Source organism: Anabas testudineus, chromosome 10 (assembly GCF_900324465.2).
Source record: "Anabas testudineus chromosome 10, fAnaTes1.2, whole genome shotgun sequence".
Taxonomy (NCBI): Eukaryota; Metazoa; Chordata; class Actinopteri; order Anabantiformes; family Anabantidae; genus Anabas; species Anabas testudineus.
In genome coordinates, this window is record NC_046619.1 from 14,382,377 (window position 1) to 14,393,735 (window position 11,359).

The 11,359-nt window shown below is 40.1% G+C and overlaps 2 protein-coding genes across 2 annotated transcripts; both read right to left on the reverse strand.

The window, feature by feature from the left end:
• Positions 1 to 3,415: 3,415 nt before the first annotated feature.
• On the reverse strand, positions 3,416 to 5,705 carry slc25a5 (solute carrier family 25 member 5). The gene is made up of 4 exons (XM_026358539.1): positions 5,509 to 5,705; positions 4,166 to 4,652; positions 3,927 to 4,067; positions 3,416 to 3,830 (listed from the first exon to the last, which is right to left on the reverse strand). The coding sequence occupies exons 1-4, from the start codon at positions 5,617 to 5,619 to the stop codon at positions 3,673 to 3,675; spliced, it is 897 nt and encodes a 298-aa protein (XP_026214324.1). The 5' UTR covers positions 5,620 to 5,705; the 3' UTR covers positions 3,416 to 3,672.
• Positions 5,706 to 6,237: 532 nt separating this feature from the next.
• Positions 6,238 to 11,359, reverse strand: slc25a43 (solute carrier family 25 member 43). Its single transcript, XM_026357070.2, has 5 exons — positions 10,922 to 11,359; positions 9,451 to 9,692; positions 9,132 to 9,304; positions 7,399 to 7,533; positions 6,238 to 6,927 (listed from the first exon to the last, which is right to left on the reverse strand). Exons 1-5 carry the CDS (start codon positions 11,281 to 11,283, stop codon positions 6,715 to 6,717), a joined length of 1,125 nt encoding a protein of 374 aa, XP_026212855.1. The 5' UTR covers positions 11,284 to 11,359; the 3' UTR covers positions 6,238 to 6,714.

Below are 11,359 nucleotides of genomic sequence, written 5' to 3' on the forward strand. Positions count from 1 at the left end.
GATAACATACAGTGGCAAGAAAAAGTATGTGAACTTTTGAATTTCATGGTTTTCTGCATTAAGTTGTCGTAAAATTTGATCTGATCTTCATTTAAATCAGGAGTATTAACAAAAATAATGTACCTAAAATAATAACACAAAAAGAATTCTGATCTTTCAAGTTGAGCAACCATACAAATGTCACAGTGTGGAAAAAGTATGTAAACCTTTTAAATGATGACCTCAAAAATGTTAATTGGAGTCAAGTGTTAGCACAAGAAAATTAGTTTAGAGGCGTGGACTAGGTGTGAACACACAGCATTACATTTGGTGGAGCAGGTAGGCCTCTGCATATCATCATTAAAACATTATTATTGTCCTAAAGTATGGTGGAGGAAACATAATGATTTGGTCCTGCTTTGATGCATCAGGGCCTTGCCAACTTGCAGTGATTGGGAGGAAGACACATTTCAAAGAGTATCAATAAATTATTCAGGATAATGTGATAATATTTGTACGTCAGCTGAAACTCTGTAGAAGTTGGGTGATGCTACAGGACAATGACAACAAAACCCACAACAAAATGGCTTCAGACAAACAAAATCCACGTTCTGGAGTGGCCAAGTCAGACACACACGAGACGTCCAAAGAATATGACAGAGCTAATGCATTTCTGCAGGAAGAATGGGCTTGAATTCCTCCTGAACGATATGCAGGTGTGATCCAACGCTACACGAAGCATCTAGTTGAGTTTATTGCTGCAGGGGTTTAAAATTTTAAGGGGCCACATACTTTTTCCACTAGCAGTATGAGAATTTTATGGTTGTTTTCAATAAAGACATGAAAGATCAGATTTTTTAGACACATTACATTTGTTAATACTCTTGATTTAGATGAAGATCAGATCAGATTTTATGACAAATTAATTCAGAAAAACATGATTTTACAAAAGGTTCATATACTATTTCCTGCCACTGTAGTTGATTTAAAAAACCTCTTCTATATCCTTGGTATGGAACGGAAACAGCAACAGCAACATTATCCTTCATTAGCCAATTATACTTGATTACAAATCTACATCTGCAAAAAAGTAAATAGTAAATAAAGCTGCAAGCTAAATGTAGTGAGGCTGCATCTTTGTTTACTAAAGTGGAAAACGAGACATTACAGCAGGACACAGTTGTAATATTTAAATCTTTCTCTTCATTCTTTCAGCAGATGAGTGTACAGCTCTGAGGTCACGACCCAGTGGAGTGGTGATGTAATTAAGTCTAACAGCTGAAATTACACAACAGACTGACAGAAGGCTTTTACCACCCTAGTGTGAAGAGTGGCTTCAGTGAATACACAGACTGACTATCAAGAGTAGAGTGAAACTTAACTACAACTCCTACTACAGTACAGTTCAGTGGGAATTGTACTTATTATTTCACTCCATTTATCTTTCACATTTAATAGATTAAGATTTAAGGAGTATAAAATATGCATTGTTATATGTAAAATAGTCAAACTTTCTCCACTGTGTCCAGCTAAAACACTGAAACACTAATTACATGTTGATGCATGTATAGTACTCACATTTTCTGCTCTGTACATTTCTACTTTTGATCCTTTTCCAGTAAGTTTAAAAGTCACACAGTTGAATCAGCTGTGCTTCTGTTACTCACATTAAGGATCAGGAACAGCCTGTTAGTATTACAATACTGGATGTTTAAATGTTAAGGAAACACTATGTATTAATACACATTTTAAGTCACTGTTAAAGTTGTACTGTGCCGACTGCAGAGAGGCTCACTGTACGAAAGATTAACCTGCTGAGGGAGACTTTGGGAACGGAGTGGTCCGAAGAGTATTAGAACTGATTTCCCTGGGTCACGGGTTACGTCCAAGACTTTCTGATTCACTTAAAGGAAGATTAGACCGTGCCCAGTGGTGTAAATCATGTAATCTGATAGTGTTGCTAAAACGAGGCTGTGTCCTCCATTCAAGATCAGTCTGGGTTAAGTGTCTAAGACACAGTTGTTGTGTCTACATACATCTTTTGGCATGTTACTACTACTAAATTAAACTGTAGAGAATAATTTAAGCAAAATTCTTATAATAATACAGTTAATTTGTTAATTTAACGTTAATGTTTATGTCAATGACACTATCATGATGCAGAAATGGAAAATACTACAGAGAAACGTCTCCAGAGACAGAATTCAACTCTTGATGAACTTTCAGCAACTTAGCGATTCAAAGCTGGACTCGTATTTTAGACCCCAATATAACTTATCATAAACTTCAATTTAAAAAAGTCAAATTTTCAATGAGAGTAATTAGAGCTGCTGAGCACTCATGGAGGATTTCAGTGATATTAAAAGTCTGCAGCAGACAGAGGACGTGGCTGCGCTGCCATTAATCTGTAACCTGGGTTACACACATTCAGGACACAGACACTGTACGTCAAATATCCCCTTAACTGAAACTGTTTTTGTTTTTATTCATGAAATTGGGAGATCATTTCCCGAGAGGGCAGCAGCTCTTTAACTGGTCAATAAAATGTTAGATTAGAAGTGTCCCTGTGACCTAAAGACCAACAGGCAGTTCATAATACAAAGTGGTCGCATATTAATGTTGGAGTCCAAATAATTTAAATGGATTATACAATTATACTGTAGGCACTTTTCCACAACTGCCCCATATGTGGACAAGTAGCATGAGGACAAATATTGAGATAGTATTTTAGAGTGGCTGGTACGCAGTCTGATTAGAGACAGAGGTACAAAATGTTCTGTACTGATTCAGCTACAATCAGCGTTTCTTCAAAGCTGACATCATCAAATATCACAAGAAATTTAATTCATGACACCTGTTAAAATACATACCACCAGTCTAGAAACTAGAATCTGTTCTATGTTATATATATGATCCTGAATTATATATATTTTTTTTCCATACTTTTACTGACAGGTCCAGAGCTCATGTGACTATGATAGTAAATAGCTGTAAGAGGTGCGTCAGACTAGTAAATGGTCAAACAACTCAAGGGTAAAGTTCTCAGTTATACCAGTCGGAGTCAGATGAGACTTGGCAGGAGATAAAAGTATATTTAGAAGGGTGGAATAATCCACCTTACAACAGGTAATCCTGGCTATTCCTCTGCAGTCAGTCAAGCAAGTGTTATTCTAAAATATCATTAAAATATAGTAAATGACTCCTAGCAAACAGGATTGGGTTTCACTTTTCTGGAAGCATGATTGAAATAATATCAGCAGGTGACCTTCCTCAGCTGATTTTGGCTTCTCACCAACTACAACCTGAAGACATCTCTGGCTCTGAGCTTACATTTCACAGACTGCCAAATAGCTTCCTGAAGTGCCAGGAGACGCAGTCACACTCTGCAACCGTACCCTACATAGACATGAATATAGTTTAAAACCCAGGCAGGAGATTCACTCTGTAAGTTGCCTTTATTTTTCTTTTTCCGGCAAGGTTTGTGTGTTCAGGGAATGACATACTGGTGAGGGGCAAAACAAAAAAGAAAAAGCATGGGCCAAGAGAACAGTGCACAACAGATTCCCCCGGTACAACTAGTAGAAAATACTAGTTGGTCCCTATAAATATAACTCTGCATTTAAGTCCTTCCAAATGTACAAGATATGTTACAGTTAAACTTCAGAACATGAAGAGTGGACATACAAAAACAACTTAGATGACTTTCTTAAGCTCATCATATAAGACAAGCACGAAGGCTCCACCCATGCCTCTCAGCACATTGGACCAGGCTCCTTTGAAGAAGGCCTTGCCGCCCTCATCACGTGCGATCTTTCTCCAGCAGTCAATGGTGCCGCTGTACATGATGTCGGCTGAAGAAATACATAAAAGAGAATTACAAACCAGTCAAATCTTTATTCTAACAACTAAGGAGCAAAACCAAAAAGCTCTAGGTTTGTGTTTATTACCTCCTTTGCGTCCAGACTGCATCATCATACGACGGCGCACGGTATCGAAGGGGTAGGACACAAGTCCAGCAACGGCAGTCACAGACTGAGCAATCATCCAGCTGACAACAATGTGTGTGTTCTTGGGATCTGGTAGCATTCCTGTAAGAGAAATGTCAATCAGAAAGATTAGCTTCGATCTTGAAAGGCCAGGAGTTTCACTGAGGAAAGCTTTGCAATGCCTGATAATGGAAACTCACCCTTTGCAGTGTCGTAGATGCCAAAGTAAGCAGCTCTGTAGATGATAATGCCTTGTACTGAAACGTTGAAGCCCTGGTACAGACCTTTGATGCCATCAGACCTGGTGATCTTCACCAAGCAATCTCCCAGGCCTTTGAACTCACGCTCGTGTGCACCTTTGCCGACATCGGCAGCCAGACGTGTTCTGGCGAAGTCTAGGGGGTAGACGAAACAGAGAGACGTGGCTCCGGCTGCACCACCAGATGCCAGGTTACCAGCGAAGTACCTCCAGAACTGTGTGCGCTTGTCCACGCCGTCGAGGAAAATCTTCTTGTACTTGTCCTTGAACGCGAAGTTAAGAGCCTGAGTGGGGAAGTATCTGATAACATTGGCCAGATTCCCTCTCCAGAACGAGAGGAAGCCCTGCTCTTTAGGGATACGGACAACGCAGTCGACGATGCCCTTGTAGTGCTTGTCAGCTGAAATCTGTTTGCTGGCATGTTGTACCTGTAGTGAGGGCAGAGATATTGCAGTGGATTAGAGATGGCTGAATAAAAAGCAGGAAAAACTTGTCAACTCACTCATGAGCTGTTGCTTCATTGTGCAACAGACATGTGAACCAGCATCTACCTTCAACCTGGTAACTTTCTAACCTTTAAAGCACACTGCCATGATTCTCACGTGTCTGTCTCACAGGCACATTTGCATCCATGTGCTAGAGTACAACTCATGACGGCATCCATTCAACGATTTACAGCCCCTCCTCCTCCTCCTCCTCCTCCTCCTCTTGCTGCTGCTGCTGCTGCTGCTTAGCCCAGGCCCACTGCAGCAGGGGACAACCATGGCGCATACCTTGCTGTGACCTTGATGGTTAATTGTCAAGCCAAAATACAGACCTGTCATGGAGGATGAGTATTTCTGAACACTGGAGACACAGCGGATAGTCTGCCTGCCTCCTGTTAGACACCATTTTTTTTATATGACAGCAGCTCGGTTGCCGGTGTATTACGTAACAGGTCTGATGCGCCTCTATTATGCTCATTCCTCATATGTGGCTGCACCATCTCTGACACAGAGCTGCTCTGATTGACTATTTTTAGACTCCTGTCTCTACTCCGAAGAATGCAGTACTCACATTAATGCGTTTACCACAAAATATTTTACTTTTTTAAAAAATATATTTACCTCCCATCCCTTAGAAATAACAAAATACAACCCTGCAAAAACTAAGAACACGCAAGCAGCCTCTAATTAACACGATACTACTTCTAACTAATGATATTAATGAAATCAAAAAGTGTTATTAAATGTCTGATGCTTCCAATAATAATAATAATAATAATAATAAACTATTAACACTTGCCTGGAGGAGAAGCTTGACTCTCTCGATGGGTGCTACAGCTGTTTTGGAGATAGCAGCGGCAATACCACCTGCCAAGAAATCCTTGGCGAAGGAAATAGCTTGATCAGTCATCTTCAGGTGTTACCAGTCGCCGTCCCGTTACTTGGTCGGTGGGGTTTGCCGGTGCGGTTGAAATGGCCGATTCCCATGAAGATGTGAGGGGATTTAAGAAGACTGAACGCGAGAAAAAACGTGAACTTCGACTCGCGTCTCTGATTGGTCGGTTGAAGCCTTGTGGGCGGGACTAACCGATGTCCTTGGATTCTGATTTGGTGCTCTCCTTGATCACTCAAGTAAATCTTAGCAGGGATATGAAGAAGTTAATTATCATTCTTAGGGTTGTTTGAGATATTGTGATTGAATCACAGTGAACAGAAGTCGAGCTCTCAGCTCAGTTGTTACATTAAGTTCTGGGTCACGGTTATTTCCCCCTGAAGTTGTGTCAAATGTCTGCTGAGGCCTAAAGGCTCCACTGGTGGTAAAGGTCATCCCATCTGTTAATGTCCTTTGGCTGTCACTCAGGTTCCCACAGTGCAGAGCAGCAGGACGTGATTCAATCAGCTGACTGATTCCACGAAAAACCCGGTGTCAGCAGGCGGATCTAGCATTTGAAATGTTTCATTTATTTGAAACTCCTCAAACTCATTTAGCAACACACATATGTTGTAATGTTGACACAGAGTCAAACGCTAGTAGTTCATTTCTTTGATTTTAATGGCAAAAGTATTTTACATGAGCAAACAGTACTAAAAGGTGCACCATATAATCATCTTTTCCTCACAGACTCCTTTCTCATTTCTTTTAAGTGCCATTTTGACTACAGAGAAAACTTTACAGAGAGCCTTTACAACCTGTGTAAATAAACTAGGGCAATCTCGATGTTAATGCAGTAGTTAGTGAAAGAAGTCCCCAAATAAATAGTTAATACTTAAGGCACATATTTGGTTAAAACATAGGTGAATGAACATATCATAAAGAAATAACACAGTCAGATAAAATAACACTCTGAAAGAGGTAGAACAGTGCTTGCAGGATATGATGTATATTAAATGTCATTTGCTTTTATGAATACATGCAACCTGAGACATATTGTTATGTAATTATTGCAGAGACATGCCACTGGCAAATGATCCATTTTGCTGGTCAAGTGTTATCAGTCAAATCAGTTCACCAGCGGTTTCCAATAGATGACTCCTCTGACCCAAAGTTCCTGTTTTTCAAGTAACGTTTCACCTCCTCCAGCTCGTAAGGCCTGAGGCTCTGGTCGACCCCTGGTGTAAGCTTGTAGCTCAGAGGTGAGACGATGTACCCGTTGCGGTAAAGGCAAACTTGTTTACACATCTCAAAGCAGGTGAAAAGAAGCCCAAAGTAGGGGACAATCTATAAAGAAAAGGCGAAAGGTTGTGAGATAGAGATGGTTTTAAAACAATGCCAGCACTGTTTAATCAGTGACCTCAATCATGTGAACACAGTGAAGGTTGTGCTCTCAAACCAACTAGTTTTTGGTGTGAGATGTATTTTTCTGTTTGGAAAACAATATACAACTATCATGACATTTGCAGCTGAAATATGAGAGTGGAGCATGGTGTCCCAGAGACAGACCTCGCTCACCTTGCTCATGTTATTCCTGCTATGAATTACACACTGAACATTGCCTTCCATGCCCGTCCCCTCCTCCCCAGCCCCTCTTTTTGCGTAAGCCCCTCTTTCAGCGTCACACTCGTGCTCCTAATCATGTGCAGTTATTTCAGTTCCTTGTATGTAACACAAGATAAAGTGGACAAGCACTCTCTCCATATGAATGGAGCGTCTGAGATAAAGCTTTTTCTGAACATATAAGAGAAACTGTACCTTTATTGTGTTGGCAGTAAGACCATTCCACAGTGAGAGGATGCCCTTGTTTTTAACAACCTGTGTGAAACAGTCAATCATTCCACTGAAATGGACGTCAACTCCACCTAAATGGGGAAGATGGGCACTCTGCGCCTGAATATAGAAAGAATAACAGTGAATCAGCAAAGAAATAACCAGAAAGTTCATTTAAAGTTTATCAGTAGTCTTTATCCTTAAAAGTAAACTAGTAAATGAAAAGTGACCCTTCTGATCTGTGGTCAGTGAGTGCTTGACAAGATAACTGTCACTTTTTGTGGGACTGTCTTTTTGTAGTGGTATGTGCTGATTTAATCAACTTTTCATTTGAACTTTAAGTAGCAAGTGACCGGAATCAACCGGCTAAATATAAATTATCTTTATATATTAACATAAGACATAATAACAATTAAGGAAACGCTATAGAAACAAGTAATACCATAACAAAAGTAGTAATACAAGATGAATTAATAATAATAATAGCAAAAATAATGTAATGTGGCAGGAAACCTTAAAGATTTAAGAGGAGATATAAACCTATGTTAATAAAGTAAAAGTATATGTAACACGACTCTTCCAGTGTGCCATGCTTTTTCGGTAACCACATTTCCAACACTACAGGCTGACCGTTATGTGACAAGGGAAGTGTCACTTGACAAAGTTCAAGGTTTCCAAAGAGAAGAAGAAAACACGCAGTCATAAGAATATCAGACTGATCAAACTGTTTTCAAACAGTTCTGCAGAGAAAACATCAAATTTAGGAAGTGAGTCAAACAGCTATATCACCATCATCGCCTTTCATTTAATATTTGACTGAGGTCTTTCACAGACTGAATCCCTAAATTAAATGTGCAACATCTCATTATCCTTTATTTTAAGGTGACACAATCATGGTTTGATGTACTGGACACACACAACCCTCAGCTCGCCTGCTGTCTGATAGTTACTGGCTATCTTTAGAGAACTTATCTATAGCTTCTGCAGGCCCAGGACACATTCACATTCACATTCCCAGCTGCTGCTGAATCTTGTGGTAGCTAATAATAGACTGATAAAACCGGATGTAGTACTCTGTTCTTTGCAGCGCCATTGTGTTCATTGCTATGTGTCCTTAATATACAGATGACAGCTCAGACTTGCAAAGTACATGTCAGAGAGAGACATGCCGTTTTGAAACGCATGATCTGACAATGTATTTATATAAATTGACATATGCTTAAAGGAAATTAGGAAAAAAAAATTAATATAATAATAATAATAATATAATGATTAGAAAATTTACCTTCTAAGTTTCCATGTTTTAAAACATTAGTATGGTCATCATGGCTTAAGGAAACCACCACTGCACCCTTATGGACTACAGGTGGTACTACACCCAGTATACAGGACCTACACCAAACACCTAATGTAGTTAGACGCCTCTTAATTGTTGTAGATAAAAAGAGATGGGAAGAAGAGAGATAAGTGATCTATTTTAAAGACCTATCAGATAATTTCCCGCTCAATCATTATGCAAACAACTGGGGTAAAGAGATGTCTAGAAACCTTGTCAATTTATATTTTCCTTTAAATGACTCACAAGTCAAACAACCAAGAGTCTAATGATTGTTAATTGGCTGCCTGATTTACACCTATCGAATCCTGATATTAGATCTATTATTTAATGTATTGTTTCAAATCTAAAAATCTTGAGAAACATTGTTCTCATAACTTACCTGCATCTTTCTTTTTACAGTTTCAAAAGGGTAAGAGAGGGTTTGTGCCACTCCTGCAGCAAGACAGCCGTTAATGAAGTTTTGCAGGGGTGTGAAGCGAAAAGGAGGCTCCTGCCAGAGCTTGTCCAAGTTCATGTAGACTGCATAGCATCCAATAGAAAATGGAAATGCACCTGTAGATAATTTAAATGCACGCTAAATTACATTACTATGTGAAGACTATAGATGGCAACTGTTGTCTGGAGGAATGTTAGGTCAGCAGAAATACATGACTGCTAGATATACCCATTAATGAACTTAAGTTCATTTACATACACACCCAAGACAGTGAGAGAAAAGCCCCTGTAGAGCGCAAGAAACCCTTCACGTCTGTAAATGCTTGAGAGAGTGTGAAATACACTGATGTACGTGGGCTCTCTGCAGCTCTGAGCGATGAGCCTGGTCTCCACCACTTCCAGAGGGTATGTGGCCAGTGCAGCAGCAATCCCAGCCAGTCCACCAGCAAGTATGGCTCTCCACTGAGAGATGAAGCCCATATCGTCCATGTGGAGGTGGACTATCCTGCACACATAGGAGGTCAAAATTAATAACATTTCGAAGTAGGTGATGGTTGCTGTGGTTGGTGAATGGTTTCCGGACGTGTCTCTTTCTTTTTGTTTATGATTAATGTACAAGTTTGTCCATATTTTACTTAACAAAACCCATCTATAAGTTTTTTTTCTTGAACAATAAAATTGGGCATGTGTGTAACATTGGCTTAGAGGAAGGGACTTGCTTTTCCTGGAACATGTGTACAGAACAGGGCAGAGGTTTGAGGTTTGTCCTATCAGGTTGGGGCGGTGTTTACATGCACATGTGTTGTGCAGCGTGAGAGGACACCTACTGACTGCAGCAGCTGCAGTACAGTCTACAGATCTCGGATAATGTATTTATGACCATGCTCCTGGCAGCCTGCATGTTTATTTATCAGCCATGCTGTCGGCACTGCGGTATGTTTTGACCTGCAGTAACTCAACAGGCGCTGTGAGCGTTTTCCCGAAACTCAGCCTTACAGGCAGCAATAACCCCCCCCAGTATATTTATTTTTTTCAGAAGAGTATCAAACTCAAACCACGGCCAAACAGTCCTCAAATAGTTGTATTTTAATATTTAAATATGTTTTAAGAAAGTATGTTAAATGTGTCTAGTTTCAGCTTTTTCAATGTGACTGGTTTCTTTAGTATGTGTTAGTAAACTAATTATCTGTGAATCACACAAATCAAGGAATCTGAAGGCATCACCTTGGGCTTTTTCCATTTGAGAACGTTTCACTGACGACTATTCAATTAATGAGCCGACGGAACAATAATGATAGTAATATAATGAACACAGACAGCCTGAAGGACAAAACTCAGGGCACACGACACCCCCCACTTTTAAAATGGGCTGAGCGGATCCAGCCTTCTGATTGGCTGAAAACAGAAGGCATGATTCGTATGGAAACAGGAAGTAGCTACACATTCCGCTGCACGGAATAAAGCGAAACTTCTTGTTTGTTGTTGTTTTTAATCGTGTCAGGCATCAAACAATTCGCCCCATTAAGATGCTTTATCGGGCTTTTACTCATTTTAATATGTTATGCACTCTTCACACTGTAGACCACACAAACTTGCTAAGTCAGCTGACTAAGTTGGCTAACAAGCTAATTTAGCTAACACTGGATGAAAACATCAACATCATACAGATATTAAGTAAAATTCAATGTGAGATAAAACAATTTGCACATACACGTAATATGCGACATCACTTACTTTTTGTATGTTGTGAGGTGCACAGCAGTGTAGGGAAACAACCGGAGACAAGAGGCGAAGTTTCCTTTCCAAAATCCTCTAAGTCCGTCATTGTGGTAGATCAGAAGAAAACTTTGGCAGAAACCTCTTTTACAGTGAAAAGTTCCAACCTGGCTTTTGATTTTTACCACCTCTAAAGGCGACGTCGCGGTTTTACTGAAAAACCCTGCGAAGCCGACGCACATGAAGCTTTGGGAGCTGGTCAGCCTGTTGTCCTTTTTAACTGAGGCCATTGTTGTTCGGCCTTTCTCTGAACTGATCCTGTAATAATTTCGGGTTTTCTTCGAGGGACCGGGAAGGATTGGATCGTGCAGGTTATACATCTAAATATAGAGGCCGAGGAGGTGTCCGTGTCCTGTCCTGATCAGCGGTGTTATGTGACAAACTCACGTCACTTTG